Source organism: Salarias fasciatus, chromosome 14 (genome assembly GCF_902148845.1).
Source record: "Salarias fasciatus chromosome 14, fSalaFa1.1, whole genome shotgun sequence".
Classification (NCBI taxonomy): Eukaryota; Metazoa; Chordata; class Actinopteri; order Blenniiformes; family Blenniidae; genus Salarias; species Salarias fasciatus.
The window spans coordinates 31084934-31110194 of NC_043758.1; the positions used below are offsets into that span (position 1 = coordinate 31084934).

The 25261-nt window shown below is 43.0% G+C and overlaps 1 protein-coding gene across 1 annotated transcript in view; it reads right to left on the reverse strand.

The window, feature by feature from the left end:
• Positions 1 to 4422: 4422 nt before the first annotated feature.
• LOC115401098 (melatonin receptor type 1B-like) overlaps positions 4423 to 25261 on the reverse strand; it is a 61122-nt gene continuing 40283 nt past the window's right edge. Inside the window, exons 2-3 of the mRNA XM_030109270.1 lie at positions 7561 to 7679; positions 4423 to 5323 (exon numbers count right to left, since the gene is read on the reverse strand). Coding sequence (XP_029965130.1) covers positions 4574 to 5323; positions 7561 to 7679 — 869 coding nt within the window. The 3' untranslated portion in view covers positions 4423 to 4573. The remainder of the gene's footprint in view (positions 5324 to 7560; positions 7680 to 25261) is intronic.

Genomic DNA, 25261 nt, shown 5'->3' on the forward strand with positions numbered 1-25261 from the left:
TGTCATAAAAGCCAAAGAAATCGACTTTGATTCCATTTGTAACAGCAATGAAAGCAGAAAATCTCCATCGAGGTGAATGAAATAACTACAGGCACTGTATATTTGAAAAACCGCCTAGTGCTTCCATAAAATAGTGCAAAGTCCGTCTTTATCCTGTAACAAATAGTCTAATAAACCTTCGTTCTTCACAGTTTTCCAAATCCGATGCGAAAACACAAATATAATCAGCGAACAAGTAAACCATTACAGGTCAGTCATAATAACCTCATGCACAGTCTTCAGCAGTGTGTCCAGGACAAACCTGCACATCAGCACGTGACGATTCATTCACTCTGGGTTGTTTGTTTTTTTTTTTGTTTGTTTGTTTGTTTTTGTTCTTTTTTTTTTTACTAAGATCAACTTGGATAGAAACGGTAGCATTATTCACATTGAGCAGTATAGAGTCTCTTTTACTGTCATGTTCTCTGGTCGTGACATGAAACATGAAATGCATAGAAAAAGTGGTGAGTTTCATCGTTACTAAGATCAAAACTTTACTAAGATTTTAACCTGTAAACTGCATAAGTACACTGTCGTCCGGGCTTCATAGATAGTTGTGCTTTTATATACCGTCTGGATTTTATTCATTTTTTTAGCTTATATATCTAAAAATTACTAAGAATTGGACATACAAACCAGGGTTAATAATTCTGCAACAGTTGAGTTGTTTAAAGGTGTGTTCAGACAGAACTGAGAAGCTCTTTTTTTTCTGACATTTGCTCAAATTTAACAGCTTTTTACAGTCTCTGGTTTATATTCCCACCAAAGTGAGATGCAGACTTTATATTCGCGAGCTGTCTGCTACTTGAGTTCTATAAAAATGCTGATATAAAACAAAAAGTTTGTTCTGACATAGAAGTCTTTAAAACACATACAGAAATAAAATGCACTGACAGCAGCGCCCACCAGTGGTCAACGAGAAGACTACATTTTTTTCACTGTTTCTGCTGTTGCCGTGTGAATGTGAAAGTTTTCTGTAACGAAAACATAGAAAAGATGCATTTCCTCTTGAAATATTACCTTCTGAAGGAGGCCTCAGAGGTCGCAGGTTGATTCTCATACTGATTTCATTTCAATACAATTTTTAAAACTATTTTTTCTCTCTCAGCATGAGGGCTTCTTAAATTGTTGCCATGCTTTAAGTTTGACTAAGTTAAGTTTGACTTGCATTTTTTTTTTTTTCATTTATGAGGTATGAAGGCTTCAAAAAGTTTGCTACAAGCACTTTGAGCTGTTTGGAGAAATCCCCAAAATCTAGTTCTTTTTATATAGCATTAACCTCTGAAATAGATGCCTCCGAGTATTATAATTGCCAAATGAAGATGTATATGAACAGTTTAGTGCCGTCACTACATATAAGTCTGTTAGATCTTTGGAGCTAATTTTGTATATCATTGTTGTGGCACTGCAGAAGTGGGCTATATATTTCAAATGAATACAATAAAGATCTAGTGAGATCAAATAGTATTTTTTGAACCTTTGAAAGGAGTTACACTTGTTATAAAATGAAGAAGCAGCTGTGTTATTCTGAACCTGTGTGTTGATGCAGATTGTACAATTGGCTTCCTGTTCAGTGTGAACACACCTTGACTCTATATAAGCTGATGAGTGATTTCTGTAACAATATACCTGAAACCCATTGTCAGCATGGTTCCAAGATCCTTTTTTTTTTCTTTTTTTGGTAAATAGTTTATATTTGAGGCGATGAGCAATAAACAGGCACCTTATTGACAATCCTTGGAAATGCCCGTTAGAAATTTGAGGCATTCACAAGTAACAAAGTGAAAGACATCTGTCAGGGAGTCACTGTGTTGTGGTGCGTTTCTCCACAGTTCTTATAAGAAAGTATGAAAAAAAAAAAAAAACACAACAAAAACCAACGTCGGGGTCTGTTTTTTTGGAGGGAAAGAAACTAAATTGATTAAAAGGAATCGCCTGCTACTGGTATGCAGTGTACCGTTGAAACTGTGTGAACGTACAGCACAGCAGAACATTACTAAAACAGTACAGAGCTCCCGCAGCAGTCTGCTGAGCAGGACTTCATGCCGCCACCGTGGACTTCTCGATGTAAAACACTAAATCTTTTGGTGCCCCCTGCTTTCAAATATACATTTGCCACACAGCAGAGGAGGTAGGCACCCTGAGGTGTACAAAGCAGAATGCAGAAGAACGTACAGTTCGTGTTAAAGGCTCATCAATGTTGGTTTTCACATGGAAGCTGAGGCGTGTCTCATCCCCCGAACAAAGAGTCAGTAAAAACTGATTTACAGCAGGAATGAAGTGCTACAGAGCTTTAGGTCTGAAGGTTGTTGTGTTAACTTCACCTCTTGATGACCTTTTACAGGGACTTTTTAAGGATGGTTCTGAAAAGGGTATTAAGAGAGCAGAGTTTTCTGATTTTGCTCTGGATTCCACTGACACACACATTTTCTTCTCTATTAATTCATGACGTTCTGCAGAAAGCTTGAGTCGACTGTTGGAGCTGAGACCATCTAAATCTTGCAGGACTTTGCTCCTCCAGAAACCAGGACTCATCTTCTGCCTTGATGAACAGTTTTGCTCCCAGAAATCAGGAAATTATGCTTTTGCCCTCACATTGCACCAACTCTCCACCCTGACCTTCTTAGGACACTGATTCTGCAAATGTTTCATTACATCCAGTTCCAGAGTGAGGAACAGACAGAGAAAATAAGATTAAATCAAACAATTCAATTTGTTTCTTAAGTAATAGAAATCCAAACTTTTCTGCAATGGTTTGACATATTTTGAGGTTTTAAGAATCAGAAGTCAGTATTTAAATACTGGACACTTGCATTTCTCTTGTAATGTGGAATATTAGCTTCCTGTAACCTTGGAGAACAAGGGGTGTTTAATCCTGGGTCCCTGTCCTGCATTTAATGTGTCTTCCTGCTTCAGTAGACCTGAATGTAATGGTTTTCCCATCAAGCCCCTCAGAATGTCCAATAATGAGTCTCTCATTACCATCATTTTTCTCTCTGAGGTCTGAAAGAAAATCAAACTGTTATGGTATGGAAGATGTTGTTCTCCTGAAGCAGTGCAGTGTTTTTTTTTCTTACTAGTTACTGGTAATATAAAGCCATCATTAACTCCGGAAAGTCACTGTTGACTCTCTTTCAAGTGTTTAATTCACTCCAGTCGATGTGTGGCTGGAGCCAGATGTCAATGTTACTTAGAGCGTGCCGTCTTTCATGCGGCTGTCAGAAGGAATTCATCAGGTGAAGGAGTAACGACGAGGGTCAGTCCACAGCGAGGAGGACTGAAGCGAAACAGGACCAGAGCTGCTCTCCAGAGGACGGAGCAGCAAGGTCAGAGAGATTCCTCTGCAGCTCTCGCTCCTTCTCTACGGACAACGTGCTCGGTGAGTCCGCTTATGGCCCGTTTCCATGGCAACCATTTTAAAAAAGTGAAAAGGAGAAACTTTTCTTGCGTTACAGGTGTCCGTTTACGCAGTAGTGGTGCGTGTTGTTCTCTACACGCACCTGTGTGGTTTCATAAACAATAGCACCAACGAGTGGCCAAACATGAAAACTACATCGTTTCTGGCGTTACCGTGGAAACGAGAAACCATGCAAGAAAAGGTGCGTTTTCCCTTGAAGCATCATCGTCCAGTAAATGGGGCCCGAGATGCCAATAACTGTGATGTAGCAAAGACTGTGAAAAGTTCTGCTGATAAGCATTAAAAAGGCAGGGAAAACATTCACGTCTATTTTCCAGGTGTTTTGGCAAACTGTCAAACATCTGGACAGACTTCAGGTTTCTGGTGCTGCAAAGCAATGCTGAAATTAAGGCATCATTTGTTTGTCAGTTTGGTTTTGTTGGTTTACTTTTGTTCCTTGGCTGCAAAATCCTGATGTCTGATTCTAATAAAGAAAAAATACAGTTGAAACAGGAAACAAAACCTTCAGATGAACAAAGAATTACACTGATATTTATAAGTGTGACTTCTACAGATGATTACTTTCACTAGCATTGATAAGCAGTGAGGTCTATGTTAAATATCCTGTTATGTAACGGCATGAATCCCATTGTATTCAGTGATTCTATGTTCTCGTATTCCTGATTTGACAGATGTATTTTTTAATACACTCTGGCCAAAGTGTCTCTTTTTTTCCCCTCCGTTTCCCTCTGACTCCACCCGATCTGAAATATTATGTAATGCACATCTTCACATTAACTCTTTGATAGCATGAATGTCCTCCTGGACATTTTTTAACCGCTTTGTCGTAAATTTTGTGCGATTACCATTATTATAGGTGCAAACCAAAATTGATGAGCCTGAGATTTTATGAATGGCACACTTATAAAACTTGAATACCACAGCTGTTGGTGTATATATGCCTCTTTCTACGCCTTTTTTTCCCCCCTATTAAAGCCTTGCTCACACTTGCTGCCTGGAGTTCTGGAGTTCATTGCTTTGGCACATATGATGGGTGGCACTGCACACGAGAGCACAGCAGACGAGGAGGGCGGGAAAGAGGGGGGATGAGAAAATGAAAGAAGAGGAGAAATGGCATCACAGGGTCTCTCCTTTCACTTGCTCGTTGTTGTTGAGTCCCGGGGACGGCTTGCTCTTCATGCCTTCGGTGCCCCCTCGCGACGTCTCCTGGAAGAAGAGGTGCGGCATCCACACGGACATGATGATCCGCTTGTACTCCCGGCGGAAGTTCTGGTTGAGCAGGCCATAGATGATGGCGTTAAGGCAACTGTTGAAGTAAGCCATGAAGTAGCTGACCACGAAGAGCCACTCGGGGATGCGGGGCACCACGGAATCGGGGTCGATCGCCACGGCCAGCCCGATGAAGTTGAGCGGCGCCCAGCAAATGGCGAACAACACGAACACCACGAACATGGTGATGAAATTTCTCAGGTCACTTGGCTTGAGGCGCGGACGCACCTCGGTCTTCACCCTCCGCCTCACCTGGATGACCAGGATCCAGATGCGCAGGTAGCAGAAGGTGACCACGGCGATGGGCACGAAGAAGTGGATGACCACCACCGTGATGGTGTACGACGAGCTGGCAGTCTGTGCAAACGTGCAGGAGTAGATCCGCGGGTCGTACTGCAGGGAGCCAACGAAGAGGTTGGGCACGATGGCGATGATGGTCAGCAGCCAGATGAGCGCCACCAGCAGCAGCGTGTTGCGGTAGCTGTACAGTTTGTCGTAGCTGAAGCTGTGGCAGATGTAGCAGTACCGGTTGATGGCGATGCCCGTGATGTTGAAGATGGAGCCGATGACGCTCAGGCCCATCAGGAAGCCGCTTACCTGCGGCGGCCAGAGAAATGGGTTAGCTACTGATGCCAGGTTCTAAGAGGTGAAAGTCAAAGAAAAAACATTTAAATGAAGACATCCACAGAGCAAGAAACGGCTAAAGAAGTAAGTCCAAAAAAACCCGGAGGAGTACAACTGGGTCAAATGATGAACCGAGAGACTGAGCTTGCTATTTGGTGCTACGCTCTGCAGCTCGCTGTTAGTCAGTGAATCTTCAGTCATGTGTAGCATCGATGGTGTGTGAGCCCTGAACTCTGCTGGTCCAAGTGTCTCTGCTGATCCAGTTGCTGGTGTCTTATAAACTTAATTTCACCTCCTCTTGATTTTTTTGGCAGAACATAATTTACACCTTATGTTTGTCTTTATTATGAAGGATTTTTCAAACCACAGATATCACTGTTCTATCGCCCCTGATACTATCGATACATCTCAACCCAGCATTTTTCAAAATCAGCTTATATAGTTTTTATGACTTTCCAAATCATGGATTGAGAAGTGAGCTGGTTTTCATACCAACATACAGTACATAACATCAAACAATGGAGATCACAAAATCTAGAGAAATCAGCAACACAAGGCCCAAACATGACAATTATATTTGGGTTTTTTTTTGTTTTTCACATCACCAAATCTCCTGTGGATACATGTTCATCATCAACACCAGCTACAATAAGAATCAATAACCAGCATCCTTCTATAAACTTGCAATTCATGGGACTGGACCACCCAAAAAATTGTTTTCACATGATGCTAATAATTGTATTTCTGTACTATTATTTTTACCTAAAGATTCAAAGAATTCAAAGATTTAGTTCTTGTCATTTGCACAGTAAAGAAACATGTTTCCCTGTAAAATGCACTTCTTACTCTACAGCCCATAATGGATGCCAAGAGTATATTAAAAAAAAAAAGTATAAAATAGATATGACACTGAGAGTCAAAACCAACAGACTCCGAAACAGCTTTTACCCCCAAGCTGTCAAATGTCTGTCTGATGGCCGTTGGGAAGAAAGAGTTCTTAAATCTGGTGGACCTGCGTTTCACACTCCTGTACTTCCGACCTGAAGGCAGGAGTGCGAATAGTCCATGTTGGGGGTGGGTGGGGGTCCTTGATGATGGAGGCAGCTCTCCTGTGGTCTCTGCATTGGCAGATGCTCTGCAGAGAACACTAATGATCATTAAAAAAAAGAGCTAAACCCTGAATCTGCGTTTTCCCAAAGACTATTTACATACTCACTCTCCTTTTGTGGGCTTTCGGGTGGTGTTCAGTGTCCTCTGGGACACATTTGTATGAAATACTATTGGAGAGGACCACAAGAGAGCCCCGTCAAGTAAATGCAGCACTCATGAGGCATCGTTTATGCAACAGTTAAAGTGAAATCTCATAATTTTGGTGTTTCTTGTTTCAGAAAACTTCTTTGCTTCCAGGCCATGAGATGGCCTGGCATGCTGGACATGGTCATTGTCCATCTAATTGCAAATCATTTACAGCCGTGGTGCTCGTGTCGTTTTTGTCTGATCCATAGCAACGGCTTTGGAGCATTTTCATAAAATTCTGACTTTGGAAGCTGTTTTTAAAAAGTTGCATCTTCAGTGTTTCTGAGCACCGTTGTCATGTAAACAGAAACTCAACAGGCAACAAAAGATTTGCGTTTTCACTTGAAATGGTTGTCGTGTAAATGTGCCCTGATACGCCACACATATCGCTCCGTCGGCTCTCAGACGGCTTTCATGTTGCACCACAGAACATGTGGTGTGTATTCAATTTCCCACAAATTTACCCAACCATAATGAATCACTTTCATGGTGCCTGATGTTCTTGTTTTGTCTCTCAGACAGCTGTCAAAAAGAGGCTTTAATGATGAATAGCAATAAATCCACACTGCGGTACTCATGCAGCATGTTACTGTTCAAATAAGCAAATGTTATTTTCAGTGCATATGTGCCAAAATAATGTGCCAATCGATCACGTAGCCCAGTGCATTAACTCAGTTGTCACTTTGCATCATAACATGACATTAATCAGGAGGCACTGTCCATACCACTGTCAGTCATGAAAACAAATTAATTTTCATGCATATGTATGAGTATAAATGAGCCCTAATGGGTTGATAAATGCTTTTTCAGCCGTTTCTCTCTTCTTCAGCCTTTTGTTGACAATATGTCAACTTTTATAGGAGGTTTCCATCCAAATTCAGCTGCTAGAAATGTTTGGAGATCCAACAGCTCACCTTGCATTGGGTCTCACCCAGTGACCAGCCGTCGTGGAAGATGGCGTACAACACCAGGGGGTAGGGGTAGAAAGCAACCACCAGGTCCGCGAAGGCCAGGCTCACCACAAACACATTACCTGTGAAGGATAGAGGGAGAGGACGGAGTGGTGTGAGGCGGTGATGGAGGCTTTAATAACCCTGCTGCAGTGGGCGCATGTTTATGTATGACCCCACCTTTCCCGGGGCCGGCTGCTGCAAGTGTCAACCAATCAATCACTTCAGCAGGGGCAGCTTGAAGGGAAGTGTGAGCCCACCTTCATTTCCCCTCACAGCGCCACACCTCATTAGATCGCACAGTAGAAGCACACAATATGAACACGCTGAATTGAAGTGGAAGTGAAATACAGTTTTCTACTTTACTACTCCACTGCCCCGACCGCTGAGGGGAGAAGGAGAAGGAAGCATGTTTCCACAAATAGTTAGTGCACTGTGTTACAGTCCAGTCTCAGTCAATCTAATGCTCCCTGCACGAGAGGCTGAACAAAATTCCATCTTTCAGGGTGGAAAAACACACAGGAAGGTTGACTGACGCTGCGTCGGACTTCGGAGAGGCTCGAGACGTCGGGGAGTTTGTAGGGAAATGGAAATACACAAATGACTGAGTTTCTTATTAATTCTGGACACTGTAGTAACAGTGAACTATTGTGATGTGTCATTTCAGTGTTTACCTTCATGTGACTCATTTTAATGTAACTCACATGGCGTCGGCCCTCTGGATACCTACCGTCAACCGCTAACGGTCTCAGAGAACGTTTCTTTCTGGGACAGTGACTGACAGGTTCTTGGTCTTCTCCATTAATAATGTCTGGTTTCTTCGGGTAATTGCTTTTAGCAGGTAATGAAGCAGTTGTGTTTGTATTTGCGGGGAGGACGCGGCCCTATTTCACTCCGTTCTTTACAACGGCATGACTGTCGAATTACTTCGGGTATCAGCCTGAATGCTCTCCTCAGTTCAACCCGGCTTGGAGGACGACGGAGGACAACAACGTCACTGCTTTTTCCTCCTTTCTTTAAGGAAGTCGAGACAGTGAAAAACCGGTGGGAAACGTTAAAGAAAAGAACGAAACAATTGTGTTCATCAAACAACTTAGTTGAGTCAGTTAAACAAAGTGTCATCTTGGTTGAATTAATAAATTCATAATTTAGAATAGAAAGAAAATATGTCAATGTGAAACCATCAATCAAGAATTATCGTTTGAAAAAATATATAGAACCAGGAAAACGCTAACTGTAGCCACTGTAGAGAGCAGTCATCCTTTAAATAAAAGGAGAGAATTTGAGAGATGAATAAAATAAGCATTTATACGAAAGTTTTCCCCTCTGTGTCAAAGAAATTGAACAATCTAACTTCTAAAGTTCAATCACGAGACCTCGTGTTCTTCCAACGGCCAACATGAAGGTCATTAAAATACAGCAGAGTGTCGATGAGCTGCGTGATTCAATCAGATGTTTCTCGTATCAGGCTTTTTGACTGATTCAGTGTGCAAAGCGCTTCGATCCATCCTCTGGAGGCAGTTTGAGGGTTCAGTGTCTTGCTCAAGAACCCTTTGACTGGGGAAGACGAGGAAACGTCAACCTTGAAAAACCACAAACCCAACTAACTGAGCCACATGTGTTTAGAAAAGTCTCATTTCAATTTTCCGATGTGTTGATCCAACATATAAAAGAACTCCGGCTCTTGCTTCCATCTGCCCGCTCAGTAGCTGCAAAAAGAAAGGGTGTGTGTGTGTGTGTGTGTGTTGTCTCTGTTGTTCAGGCTTTACTGCTGGCTGCGCCACAAGCTGCCGCTTGGGGATAATGAAGTTCACCTTGACCTCAGCAGCATCCAAAACATGTCAGAATGCAGTGAGCAACATAATAATGGCCTCCTGAGCTGGGAGATTTGAAGGGAGGGAACCGTATCCTCGTCTTCGCGTCGCCTTGGCTGCTGGATCATTTTTATAGCTGTTCGGGACGATGCCTGCTCCTATTCATGCTGCACAGTGGTACCTCTACAAGGAAACATGCAAACAAGTGAAGAATGTTCAGCAAAGTTCTCAGGTTAAGGTTAGGGTTATCACTCATGCAACCGCATCTCATGTGTCCTTGATTGAAACAGTAGAGTATCTCTGAAACGTGTTCCTTCCTTTTCACATATTTTTTAAGTACATTCAAGTACATGATTGCAATCAATGAAAAAATTAAAAGTTCATTTAAATAGCAATGCTAATAATCCACAGAAAAATCATAGTCTTTCAGAAAAATCGGGGACCAAAACCTTAGGACATAGTTTAGAAGTTAACATGTTTCATAATGTGGATTTATGAAACCATAAAAACTCTCTGCAGCCAGTCCTCCAACAAACACTCTCCACATTATGAGCAAGAACATAAATTAGCAAAGCAGGTCTGTACATAGATTTATAAAGGTCCACTAAATCCACCTCCAGGCTTCCCCATGGGCTCCTGGTCCCAGAGGTATAGTGGTAAGAAATCACTGCAGAGTCCAGGAGAAAACCAGTAACAAAAGGCCACAGACCTCCTGCACTCCCCCAGTTCATCCACTTTTTTATTCAGTAAATGGAAAGCTGCCAGCAGGATGGATGATGCAGTGGGGGGTGCTGGACTGAACTTTAGCTCTTGGTCCATCATGGACGCCAGCGTTCCCCGTGGTTTTCAGGGGACTTTTGTGTTCTGTGTGGCAGCTGCTGCTGTGTGAGGCTTTTGAAGCCTTAGCTGTCCAGTGAGCTTACCCAGGCCAGATGTCGTACATGAGCATATATACAGTTTAAAAAGAGCGCAAGATCATAATCGCAAAGTCCTTAAGAGGTCCACTAGTGGTTTTTTCATTTAATTTTTTTCATAAATTATTCAGTCCAGATGGGATAAACAGACAGCTGCTGGTTCTGCTCTGACAGTCTCTAGTTATAAAAGTTAGTTGCTGCCCTTTCAGTGTAAATTTCCTGGCATTTCTGCACAAATACCCCGACTCGTGACCTTTTCAGCCTCTCCTCTCGGTCGTCCCAGAGGTGGCTGATGAAGAATTGAACATTGTCACCAAACAAAACACCAGTAAATAAAGTATTGAGCAAAACTATCTGGGATGGGAAAGACACTGTTCAGAGTTTCAGTTGATTTTACAGGCTGTGCCAGTGACCCATATATATTACACCCAGGTCCCTCCCCCGGTCTTTATATTCATCCTTTCGGTTTGTCATTTTTATAGCAGGGAGGGATGAAATTTATCTCCTCTGCATAATGGATTTCTGCGATGTAGAGCATTTCCACAAGCTTAACAGGACCCAAAGCGCTTTGCCATGTTAGTCACCATCGCTCATACACCAACGGAGGCAGCTCGTTCCTCCACTGAGGACAATTTGGAGCTTCCTTGTCAGAAGGACCGATGGGGGATTCAACTTGCATCGTTCCAACTGACAGACAACTGAGCGGCTCCCACACCGTGATGAAGCTACAGTGAAATGTCTCGTGAGGTTAAAACTTTAGATCAAACTTACCTCAAAGCAGAGGCCTTTTGGGCTGATCATGGCAAACCAATACACAACTGAAGGACAGTAGCTGTCCAAGGTGTTCTGACTCACAGTCTGGCTGATTTGCCAGTCCAGTGTCAGAACACAGCATTACAGACTACAGCGACTAATAATGTAATAATGGTCAATACTGACAAGCGTAACATCCTCGGCTGCTGCAGATCTTTTTTCCTAATTACAGACATTGATACTTCGGTTAATGTTGTTCTGGAAATCATTGAGTCTCGAGTGTCGTGTTGAGCTGCTCGACCCTTTCAGTGTTAATAGCATGTGGTTAGCATCAGGCCTGGCGATTGGAAGCGACAGGCTGTGGCTGGTTGGTTATCAGCAGCAGCTGGGGAACTGCATGCAGCCAGTTTCTCTCTGACTGAAGGTTAAAAATCCATGTTTGGAAGGTAGAAAGTTTCCACTTTGCTTTCAGGTGCCACACTACAGCTAATTCTTGGTGGTGGGTCCTCGTTTTAGCAGTGACTTCTTCAAAAGTTTATTATTTTGACTTTAATTGACAAAATTAAACAAATGAAATGGGGAAATATTTGTTTTTCATTTAGTTATCTAATAATTCTTGTAGTCATAGTTGAGCTTTATTGACATTTCAGAATGAGAGAGGTATGTTGTTAAAAAAATCAAATAAATCATCAAAAATACACGGCACAGTGTTTTCTGTTCTTGCATTTGCTGATTTTTTAATGTAACTATGTAAACTGTAAGCACTATAAAAATAAAAAACGCATTATTTTTATTATTATTATTACTGTTGCTCAGTGGATTGTTGGATCTCAAACTATTTAAGTTCTACAAATGCCTGTAATGAAAGTATGAGACGTGCAGAAACACATCTATGATGCATTCAAGGTCACTTCAATCACTTTTCCTTCTAACCGGGATACGTTCTAATCGCACAGGTCAGTGTGTTTGCTGTGATTATTTGAAGGTCCTGATCAGACCCTCCGATGCTCGAGTCTGTGATGAGGCAGCCTTTTTCCTCAGCTGCACACTAAATTCATATCAGCCAAGCCTGTCAGGCCTCACCGACACCGGCAAGTCGAGCGAGCACAGAGAGTCCATCCCGAACACCTAGCGGCTCGGCTCAGAGAGCAATCATTGGCTCATTATGAAAACAGCCGGCTTCAGTTACCAAGAAGTTTGAAATTTCCCCCCAAAAATAATCCTGTTTTCACTTTCCTCCTGAACTTCCTCAGTGAAGCCAGATATCTCTGCAGATATTTAAGACAGATCCGCTGGAGGCAGAGATCAGAGATGGAAGTTAGTCTGACCTTGAATTAACAACCGAGCCGGAGCTGCTCTTTACCGACACGTCTGCAGCTCCCAGCCCGACGACAGGAGCAGCACCACTTCTACCTCTTTACACTGTGAATGAGAGAGCATTTTCAAAAAGTTCCACCTTGGGAGGCATTTCTAAGAAGTGCCTGTTCAGTGGCAGTGATAGTCAGTAGCAATACTGTCACGCAAACCGACACTGAAAATGAAACCAAAGTTGTGCTTTTGCCTTTTCGCTTGTGATTGTAATTAAAAAATCCAGAATTTCTCATACCTCCTGAAAATATCTCCAAATTGCTTTAAAGCCTGGTACAACAAAGTCTTAAATTGACTCGCTCCAGACGATTGATCCTCTCGCTGCAGCTGCTTGACGTGTGCTTGGCTAACAGGTGCTTAACTCATAACACAGTGTGATTTACCATGTCTCGCAATAACTGTGTTGTAAATTAGTTCATCTTTTAACAGAGATGCTACTTTTCTGTCTGCTCTTTCCCCAGCTGGCTCCTCACAACTTTATAAAGTCTGACTTCATTGTACCTTTTTCAGTTTACCTTCTTGATCTCATTTAGCAAATTCAGTTTATTTGCTGTTCCACTCTGAAGTACGACTTCATGCTGACTGAAAGCAACAACACACACTAAATCCTCATCTGAATGCTCCTGTTTCCGTAGTCTTAATGATCACCGAGATAAAGCATAAACACTCAATCTAACCTGCTTTACACAGGATATTAGTGAATCAGGTCGTACAGTGTTTCCTGACATTGGATTACTGTTGCAACAACACATCATCAGCAGGGTAAAACTAACCTGTCTACTGTGTGTAGATCCGTTACTGTGGAATTTTTTTCTGCTGTTATCTGAGGAACAACTTCCATTTCTGACTTCAACGCTTCTCAACCGATATCATTTACATTTTAAAGCTAAAGTATTAAAGATGTTTCATGCAATCTGCTCTTAAGCAGTAATAATTGCACCGAACCGGCAACAAAAATAGCGTAGATGGTTTATCCCATTTGCAAATCTCATCCTCAATTGTCACAGGTGAAAAACGGCTCTTCCATCAATCCTTTTCCCGTCTTGTGACGGAGGCGTCGTGGTGCCGCGCCGACTTTCAGTGTCACTCCACTGAGTGATTCAGGATGGTCTGATAAATGCAGACGCAGTCCAGAACTTCACATGAAAGACAAGGACGGCGGGCGTCAGCGGCCGAGGAGGAGCGCCAGTGGAAACATTTAGCTTCATTATGCGGTTATGAGCCGCCGTGAGTATCGACGGGGGAAGATTTATCACGTGGCGCTGCGGGAAGCGGAGATGATAATGCGGCGCAGTCACAGTCCGGCAGGTCGGGGCCAACGCTCGATAAGGAGTCTGGGTAATTCAGCAGGCTGTCTTCGGCCACACAAGGCCCGGATTACAAGGCTGTACGTGTTGGTTTGTGGGGTTCAGGCGCCGGTCACCTGCAGCCCATCCATCCATCCTCTCACTCTCACTCCGTGATGGATTTCAGCCTGGCTTCCGACCGTGAAAGTCTCTGCTTGAAGAGCAGGAAACAATTACTGTGCAGGGCCAATTTGTCCCACTGAAACTCCTGCCGAGCGGCTCAGTGGTTAAAAAACCTGATGAATCCGGTGTGATGTGTGGACAGACATGAGAGTTCCTCATGTTTCAATGCTACCGTGTTTTTCCGTTTATGAGTCCCACCTGAATGTAGGTCACATCTGTCAGAAAATGAGTCATGAAGAGAAAAAAAAAAAGAGTTTCGCTGATGTACATGCAGCTTTGATAATCCTGGTCCAGAAACTGCTGTTCTAGAAGCTGTTATGAATTTGTTCCTTGACTTTTAGCTCACGATTAGCTTGATTATATTCATCAGCGTAACAAATTTCCCACATATTTAACTCTTTCTGTTGCTCAAATTCCAATCATGTTTATTATTATTCTTCAGTACTGTTTTCTTTTTCATTGATTTTCTTGCTGTCAGTCAACTACAGTAGCAATAGAGGTTTTTCATGGGTATTGTAGTAGTTTTTGGTATACAGTAACATCTCGAGATCTCACATCATATGTACAGGTATAGTTTCATATTTGTTCATTTTCTAATCTAAGTTAAATGAACATTCAAGCCACTATTAACATTGTGAGTCTAAAAAATACTGGACTGACAGTCACATAAACAGCTTTCAGTCGTGGCCTGAAATGTTTGCAAACATTTCAATACGAGGTGCAGCATCAGTTAAAGCTGAGACACTGAAGAATACAGATACTGCAGAGAAGAATTAAATTCAAAGTGACTGAGAGTGAGTGAGAAAGACCCATTCTGGATGTAAAAGTGCTTAAATGTTTCATAAAAGTTGAGACCGAAGCACGTCCAGCGTGCGGCCAAGGTGCTCCTTTTATTAACGGATGAAGGAGAGCAGTTGCTTGACACATGACTCCTACACTCGGCAGCTGCCTTTTGTCCACGCCCTTTTTAGAACTTATCAGAAATTTATATTCACCGTGTCAGGAACAGGTTGCAATCAGAGTGTGATTTGTGTAAAAAGATGTGACAGGTGTGGCCTGCAGAGTCACTTTTACCACGCTGTAGGAATATTAACGGATCTGTCCCCCGGATAAAATGTGATCTAAATCACAGCATTACGCTTCCTGGAATCCTGTGATTATTGCTCTGGATTATTTCAACCTTCCCACTTGAAAAGAACTCAGAAGATGCTGAGTGATCTATAATCTCCCTAAAAAATTCAAAATACTGATCAATCAGAGCACAAAGTGAAGATTTTTAGACTTCAATGTGTTCAGGCTCACAGAAGACAGCAGCGTCTCTACACATTGTCCAGATGTCTATTATTATACTTTCTTAATCTAAATACCTTTTTCTGGAGTTATCCATCCAATTTCTATCATGTGGTGGACTGGGAATTGAACCTGCAACATTCCAATCACAAGTCCACTTCTATATTCGACCACCACTCTGCCCAGGAACAGTGGGTGTGACTGCCGAGCAAGGCGCTCTATTCATCCAATGGGAGCAGGCTGGGGTTCATAGTTTTGCTCAAGGACACTTCAGCATGTGGAGATGAGGCATGGGAATCAAACAGAGGACCTCTCAACCTACTGAGCCACAGCCTCAGGGCCCTTGCGTTGGAGGAATCATCGGTGCAGTGTGTCATTACACCCATGCAGCGATTTTCCATCAGTCCATCAGCTTTTGATGCCGAATCAGGTCCTGAAAGTTGCAACAAGCTGAACTGGTACTTTGCATAAAGATGGTCTAATTATTACGAACCGCAGATGAAAGAATACCTCGTTTATTCCAACATTGATGAAAACAAATGCTCCTCCTGGTGAGTTTTTGCCCCCCCAGTGGTGAACCTCCTCTCATCACGCCGCCTCTCCGGGTGGTCTCTTTACACCATATCAAGCCACCGATCCGAAGCCAATCAGCCCGAAAGGCAGTTTTCCATTTTCTGTTTCCCCAATAATGCCGCTCTCAGCGAAGTCTAATCAGCATCGGCGCGTTTTTGAGTCAACTTTTTGATGTATTGTCTTCACACCGCCGTACTGCTCGGCTGATCATTGGACCTAAAACAATCTCCACAGCTGAATATCAGCTTCATTTTTTAAGGTACAGTAGATTCATTTGTATTCTTGGATTCATTCGCGTATATTTTTCGAGAAATAAAAAGCTGCTTCAAACCCTTAAAAGCCAGTGGAACAGTGAAGCAGTAGTAGAACGGGTCAGGAGAATGTCATAACAGTGATGGAGCATGAAGTGGCTTTATTTTTAACACAGTGATGTTGTCCTGTCTATAGTGTCGTCAGATCAGAAAATGCTTACATGGATGCTGCTGGAGGGCAAAGACTGAGGCTTTCTGTACCAGCAGCATCTCAGCCGGCGAATAAAGCTCCCAGCATCACTCAGCAGCCCCAAAGGCCGAGTGTCCTTAAAACAGTAATCATCCGTCACGGGCAGCAGATTTCCTGAAAGCGCGATAGCAACGATACGTCCGCTTCAGACAAGGAAAGAAAGAGAGCTCTGTAACTACAAAGTGAATACTCTGAATTGACATAAAACAACACAAGCGGACCTTATTGTTGATTTGAGGCGACGACTAAATATCCGCTTAATGCACTTCCACATTTTCATAACAAAATAGACACAGGTGGAGAAGTAATGGCGAAGCTGAGGAGGAGGGCGATTGAAGATCTGGTTTTAATGAGACTGAAAAACAAAGGCCAGGAGAAAGAAAACCCACAGGGACACTGAAAACACAAGATTTGACTATGGTGCTGCTGACATGCTGGAAAACGTCCCAGAACAGAACAAGGAAGTGAGTCTGTATAAAATCTACCATCTACCTCATAAGGCTGTTTAGCCAGGTGTATTGTAACTGATGTCTCATTCATAAATCAGACATACAAGTTATTTTTACATGTTTTTCATATTTCATTTTCTTAGGTAACCGTATTTGACAAACACTGCTTTGTCAGGCGATGTCCAACAGGTTGCTGTGTCCTGCTGCCACTCTCTGTCTCCACTCACAGGATCAGGAGTAGAAGACGTGCCGGTTGTTCTTCTCTAGTTTCGCACTTCGGTGGACGTCGTGCGCTTTGCTATATTGCCTCCTGCGGTTTGGGAGCAGACGCCATGCAGAGCATCAAGCCAGGAGCGCTCTCTGCATAATCCACAAAGCATAATCCAGTCTTTAGCTCCAGACAGACCAAATAACTGCAGACTAAACTCACACTCTGATCTTTCAACACACAATGCAAATATCAGTCTCATGAAGGAGCTGTTACCCTGATGTCTATCTGCTGGAATTACTGCTGGCATTCAGCGACACATTCTGCTGTCAAGGTGAGGAGAAGGCTGACTGGAGGGGAATCCATCACTACAAGGCTCAGCCTTCATCCCTGGCAGTGGCCTTTAGTCCAACGTGTCAGAGACACCAAAGTGGATTCAACTGTTCCTCAAACTGTCTGACACTCCTGCAGGTCGTTCATCAATAATGCAGTTTGGATGATTCTGCCCCGAAACAATAACTAATCGGCCCCATCTGTCATCTCGGTTTCAGTTTATTACTTTTAGGCTTTACGATCTGCAGGAACTGGAAAAATTAGTGGTTTCCTCCAGATTGCATTTTAATTTGCACAAAAAATAAATAAATAAAATTTCTTCCTTTTTTTAATCACATCATTCAAACAACTGAAGTGCATCTTGATTATAAATCATTTATAGAGCCAAGCTCGTGAAAATCACAATAATGTTCATTGTGACTCTACACATGTGTAATGATCAAAGAGCACGAGGCCACGGCGCTTATTAAGTTTTTATGTCATATTGTGTAACATCCCATGTAATATTCATCCATTGACGTCAGCGCTGGAGCTGCCGGCGTTCCTTTAGCACGACTGCGTAGCTGAATGGGCTGATCTTTGATAAAACGTTCACAAAAAAAAAAAGATGATGGGTGATTAGGATCCTTCACAGCAGAGAGAGAGAGGCCCTTCACAGCAGGCCATCATCTGAAGGGCCATTCCGCCCAATGGGAGCAGCGTGCCGCAGGATTCAGCAGACCCTCGTCTGATAACAGCCTGGTTCAAGTGGCGGAATCAGCCTGTTGACATCCGGAGAGAAGAGACTGCAGGACACACAACTGATCCGTGCCAAACTTTCAGCTTTGAGGAGAGACTCAAGAAATGTAAAGTCCTGTCAGCGCTGCCCAGAAACACTGGAAACCCCAGTATTAATCACCTTAAAGCAAATTAAAACAATTCCACATGATCAGAATATTTGAATTATGGGTGCACAGTCCTGCTTTCAGCCTCTGACGTCCATCCATCCATCCAGGTACGGCCTGGTAAGGTCGCCAGTCCACACAGACAAACCGGGAGAGACAGACAGTCACACGCACTCACATTCACACCTAAAGGACATTTAAGGTCACCGGTAACCGTCCAACGCACGTCTGTGAGAACCTGAAGGAATCAGTGAATATCACACAGAAAGGCCCTCAGTCCTCTGCCATCACCCACCAAAAAGCAGCTTCCCTAAAGCCAAGGAGGACAGTACTGCTCCAAGGAAAACAAAAAAGCAGGCATCAATCGACCACAGTCTGCCTGGGATCATGTTCTATAAGCAGCAGCTCTTTATGATGCAGTGGATCTGTGCATTTGTGAACCCAGGATGAAAAACCGGTCCTACCTGCAGCATCAAGCAGAATTAGGAATGATGAAATCTTAAGATTACCAAGTCATTGAAAGAGAAATGCACTGCTGCTACTGCTGGTGTTAGAAAACTCAGTCTGTGGTGAAAAATCTCGGTTCTTTGATGAGAGAAACGAACTGAGGAACAGACTTTACAGTTTTACAGCCTCCTGCAACCTGTCTTCGTCCTGAGTCAGCTGGGATCTGCTCCAGCACCCTGCAACCCAACGTTGGATGAAGTGAAGATTGATGGATGTTGTAAATAGACCACAGATGAGCCCTGAACTAAATCCAACTTCAAACCTTCGGAGAGAGCTGGGATCCGCCACAGGAAAAAAGATCTCCTGCAGGACTCAGAGTGCCTGAATGCATCGCAGAGGAAGAGTATCAGAAGTAAGGCAAAACTTTTCTAAAATTCATTTAGATTCTAAGCCTGTTAATGCAGAGTTGGGGAGTTAGCTCGTCTTCAAACACAAACTAGATTATCCTTTTTGATTATCTAATGCATAAACAGTCAACATATTTATTTGAAAATTGTGATTTTAGCTGTTTCTGTTGATTAAAAAACATTTGCACTTGTCAATAAAACTGCTGTCAAAATGGAAATTCTTTGCAATTTCTTAGAAAGACTGCAAGACTGTGATCCTCTCGGATTATTTGCATCCCTGGAGGGATTTATGGGCTCCGGCAAACTTTTTGCTTTATTTGCAATGCACCTCAGCAGACTGACAGACTCAGCTCTCATCAGGAAGGCTGTTCAATACCACAATGGCCCACTCACTGCCAAAGGGGCTTCTGCGTTTGTTTCACTTTCTCCACTTCAATGAGCGTCAATGGGTGGGAGGTAATACTATTTTAGTCCGGGAGATTTAATTGGAGCTATTTATCAGTGAGGATAGCTTATGTGCCAGAGTCATTAAAAGTGAGTCATAAATCAGTGTAGGCAAACATGATCGGAGCAAATCGCAGCATAAGCTTTGAAGCATAAGAGCCGTCTAATGCCACACGCAGGAGAGCGAGCATTCAGGTATGGAAGTCTTTACTGCTGACATTCACACCCCCTACAACCTATAAATGTCTGTGTGACCTACCATGTCCTTCTCCCCTGGGCGCACACCCCCGAGCCTCATCCCGTGGTATAAATGGTCCTCTTCCCCTTTTCCCCTTGATTACCTGACATTCCGTTCGCCTTTACATCATCTCATCTGTCTCCCACATACATTCCTCTGTGGCGTTCCCATCCCTCATTCTCTTCACTACCACAATCTTAATTACCACCCCCATCCTCCCCCTGCAATTTAGATCAGCTGTCAGGGGGCCAGTTCCTTCAAATGGAAGCCTCTTGTTTGGGGAGATGAGCCTCTTGTTCCGTTCTGCAGCACCTCTATCTGCATGGAGGACCGGGGCATGACGGAGCTCGCCGCTGATTGATGGTGACACTTAAGAACAAGAAGAGGACGAGGAGGGAATGTGGAAGGAAAGGAAGAGGGGCACTCGGCATTTTACGTCTCTGTGGGATTGTTTCTGCACGTGTCTCGAGGAATTATTTGACTATTTTTAGCAATTTTTTGGAACAGCGGTGACAGAAAACAGCTGTCTACTTCATGCAAGTGACACATCCATTATTTTCCCCGAAGTGAGCTGGAACAGGCTCAAACTTCCACTAACACTGAGTTGAATAAAAGCAGGCACAGATAATGACTTTGGGCCCGTTTATGTAGCAACAGTTTCAACAGAAAACAAAGTTTTGGATGTCCATTTGTATGATAACAGGGCTCAAAGTCACTGAAAACACAAGTTTTTGGGAACAGCTCCCAAGGTGGAACTTTCTGGGAATGCTCAGGCCCCATCACTCTGCAGACAGGGGAAAACGAGACTTTCTGGAAATAGTTCAGCTCCATGTAAACAGGGGGAATGTAACTTTTCTGAAACTGGTCACGCTCCCCACTAACGCAGTGAATAGTTCTTCTTCACATGAACAAGCAGAAAGACGATAACAACCATGTTTTCCTCCAGAGTGTCGTGACTCCAGTCCATATTCTCCTGGACCGGGTCGTTTTTTATTTAAAAGTCACCTGGAAGAGTGATAAACCTGATCATCTGTCAACATGAATGTCTGAGTTCTCCCATTGTTTATACGTATTGTCCTCTGTTCACGTGTGTCTGGTTTCATCACAAAAACAAACAAGAGCACCAACTAGTTGTACTTTAGGAAAAGAACACTGTTTTCAGTTTTTCTGCCATTACCGTGTAAACGAACGTTGCGGTGTAAACTGTTGCGAAACGAAAATGCCAAAACTTCACTTTTTAACCCGGAACGTCGTCGTGTGTATTCTTCTGTCCAATATTGATTACATTGCATGGTTTGACTGCGTGTAGCTGTCGGTGTGTGCGCGGCGCCTCCTGCCTCCCTCCTCACACCAGGCGGGAGGCAGCAGGTGCTCTCGCTGAGCTTTTCATACGTTAGATAATGGTGACTCATGCTTTGTGATTCCATACTTTCAGCTTCACACTTGTGTGCCTCTTGTCTGAGATGACCTCTCGGCGCTCACGTCCCGCCTCCCTTAACAACAGTAATCACTGTTTGGCGTCATAGCATGATGCAAATTAATGTGTTTATGGTAATCTGTGAACCCACATAGGACCGTGATGGTGGATAATTAATATGTTGTGTAACGCTTTGAGGGTGTTTAAAGCAACCTGACCGTCCTCTCCTCACGACTGCTGTTGTGTGTGTAGATTGTGCAGTTCGATAAGTTTGTGTTCCCACAAAGTTGTGCTTCCCCGAGTCTTGTTTTTGAAAAATTGCACCTTGGGAGCCATTCGGAAAAAGTTGCAGTATAAGTGACTTCGAGCACTGCTGTGGTGTAAACAGGCGCCCGAAATGCAGCAGAAGTTTTGTATTTTCTCTGGAAATCATTGCCGTGTAAATAGTCTGCTTTATAAATGAGCAACTTCTAACTTTGGACAAGTCATCCATTTCAGCAACTACCACAACAGTGGATCTGAGGCAGAATTCAAAGCTGAATTGATGTCCGCAAGCTTCCCCTTCCCCAAGGACAGCCAGACAATCCACACAGAACATTTCCAACACCAGTCTTCAAAGTTATATACATTTCCTCCCCTTACAAGTTGTCTTTGATGTGAAAAGTTCACTGTCTCTGCCAAACAGCTCCATCTGATACGCTGTACTTCGGCTTTTATGTTCTTTTTAGACAGTAAAGGCAGTTTCTTGGCACATTTCCCGTATTGGCCAAATTTATGGCTCCTATCTCCGTGTGGTTGCGGAGGCAGCCCATTGACACCAGCAGTTCAGAGCCCAAATGGGGTATTCATTACCGTGAATGACTCACTTTACATGCACCGTTTGTTTCCTGTGAATTATTGCCTCTGGATTTTATAGCATGGTGGATTTTTTTTTTTTTTTTGGGGTGCAGAAATATGAATGCGAGGTACAAATGAAGTAATTAAAAAAAAATCTAATTAACTAGAACAAGTGCGAACGATGATGCCGGGCGCGGTTGTTATGAATCTTTTTAATCCCGCATTCACAACAAGCCTGGAAAACACCGAAATGTCACTGAATTATATCTTAATGAATTCCCTGTATGCAGTGAAAAATTAGTGTATGGAGAAAATACGCCCACTGGGATCAACATGAGGTTTACCTGCATATTAGCTCATTTACATAAATATCCCATCAGCCAATCACAGACAACCATTTAGTTAGGCAGACATAATGAAGACAAACTGATGAAACTGGGAATGGAGACAGTTCTGGAGGTAAAAGGGAGCCCTGTATCGTTATTTCACCTTCTGTGAGAATTAGCGAAGTATTAAATCCTACATTTCTATTTAATGTCTTTTAAACTGTTGTGGTTTTTAACAGCTGCTCATTGAACTGCAGCAGAATTGCTTCTCTTTGGGAAATGGCCTCCACTGAGCAGTTCTGAGATGCTGGACCTGATTTACTAAACTCCTGTTTGATTGATTAATAATAATACCATGAGTTGAATCATTGGCTGTACTGCGTTCCTGCTGCAGTGAAACATTCCTCTCACCTTCCACGACCTTCTCCCTCACCGCCTCGCCATACCTCATTAGCCTCTATCATTCACCACCTTCTACTACCAGCTGGGCCTCATCACCAAGCCAGTGCACAAAAGATTGTCTTGGTGGAAAAATTAGCAAATGAATTTGAATTGGAGATGATCTGCCAAAGATCAGATCTTCTCTTTACTGAAGGGAAATCTTGAAAGCCGACTTCAGGACTTTGAATGTAAAAAATGTTTCTGATATTTGTTAGTTCTGCAGCAGGTAATTTGTTTCAATCTAACTTGGCTTTCGATTTAAAACCTTATCTATGTGAACGAGTACATGTGGTCCGTCCAATCAGGAGCTGTGCTGAGTGATCCATCAGGGTGGACCTGAGCTGCACATGCAAAGCGGATGTATTGGTGTAAATCTGTACTGTTTGCAATGTGGTTGCTTTTTTGTTATCACAGCACAAGTCAGTTTTTATTTATTTATTTTCTTTTTTAAATGTACATTTTGGGAAGTATTTCACTATCTGTCCACCCAATGGAAGTTCAATACAGAAGTTTTGATGCATTGTGACAGAAAATATTTATTTTCTTAGAGTCTATCTGCCAATGTATGAGAAATCTTCTATATTTATTAAAAAAAATATGTATATTTATGTAATTGGATTTTTGTAGATCTAACCTAAAGTGTGTGAGCTTTTTTGGCTCGGTAGCTGCAGGATATGGTGACTGACAAACAACTGACCCAGAACTGTGGGAACCCACACACTTCCTCCTGCTGATAATATAGCGACTGACAGGGAGACTGACACTCCGTGGCCCGCGTCGTCTCCAAGCTTTGTTGTTTTAGCACCTCCAGCTTCAGACTGTGGGCAAAGCTGTTTGTTGTGTGAACAATAGCGATAATTTTGTGCAAAAAGCCAAGTGTGCTGCTGTGAGCTCACCTCAGAACATAGTGTGACACTGTCAGTGTGGATTTTTTTTTTTTTTTTTTACTTTGGAAACAAAACTTTAAATTGTTAATGATAAAGTTAAATCATCTGAGAAATCTTTTTTTCCAAAGTAGATCCACGAAAGAAAGGTAAAAGTTATGTGCATCTAAAGGTTTCTACTCATCTCGTAATTATTCTATGTGCATCCCTAGTTATAGACTTCTCTCATCCCACGGGCAGTGTGAAAACTTTGGGCACATTACTGCTCTTGAAAAACATAAGTGTGGTTCAACCCTTTAAGCAAATTAATTAAATCAAACAATGTCACTATAAGCCTGGAAACTTCTTTTCAAGGGGGCCGCTTAATCGCCAGAACAAACAACTCTTTCAAGGAGCGGCTCGCTCAGCAGACGGCTGCTGTTTACAGTTGTTATCACCAGCGAGGTAAAACAAATGCAGTAATTATTGTGTTGGGCGATTCATTATCTGAGGAAAACAAATTAATCTTGGAGTGGAAGTGGTTCTGCTCGCCCTGCCATCCTTCACTTTCACTTTTCTCAACAGACTTTGTCGTCCTCTCTTGCTTTCTGACCGACCTAAATCATTTCAGCCATCAGAATCAGTCATTTCATTTACAGGTGAGTCCAATAAACTTGGTCTCGCTTCTCCAAGCACCAGGGAGCACAGAAATTTCAGTCCTTCCAAAGTTTAGTGTCTAATAATAGATTCGGAGCTCTGGGTTGGAGTGCATCAGCAGCTGGGACCTTATGCAATTATAAACACGTCAATAAGACTTGAGAAAAACAGCTTTCAATAAAAAGCGTGTGTCCATGCAGAGTCAGAGCGTTTCCTCCACACCTCAGCACAACGCCGCCAGATGAAACGGGCGCGTTCAGAGAGCACGGCTGTTTGAAGTGAGGCAGGTGCGCTGGAAGGACGCGAGCTTTGTTTTAACAGTCGGGATCAGGAAACGACTGTCACTGCAAGTTTCCCCTCTGCTGAGTGACGGGGAAAAACAACGGCGTCCTCAGCCACCAATGAAACAGCTGCTTGTAAACAACGCCGCGCTCGGCTCCCGCTGCGGACGATCACTGACGAGAAGCCGTCGCTGTCAGTGCTGCCATTCATCTGGCTCATCACTCCGACTCTTTATTGAGTCCCTTACCAGTACTCTTGTGAAATTGTGACCTTCCTGTTTTGCGAGGAATAATAAAAGGTGTGTTACCACAACACCACGGCCCCTTTCTGACGCTGTAACACACTAAACTTATTACTTTTCTTGGCAGCTCTTCTGTATCAGACGCTCTCAGACATACGTACGTCTGCTGCTAAGGCTGCGAGTCGCCGTCTAACACGAACCAGTGACAGGAGGCTTCAACAGATATTTATTTCTACCCATGAAACAATAAAAAGTGGCTCACAATGAGTTTTGTTTGAAGTTGGTCCACATTCTATATGGTTCCTGTTGAGAGGACAAGACATTCATCTTTAGAGACCGCAGGCCTAAAAACGCTCCGACACTGTCGTCGTGTAAACAGGTGAAAACGACACTTTCTGGAAACGCTCTTGTTTGAGGAAGCACTGCTGCCGCTCATGTCCCCCATGATAAACAGTTCCACTGCACATGCACAGGTAGATGGACGATAATTCGGCATGTTGTTTTAGCTG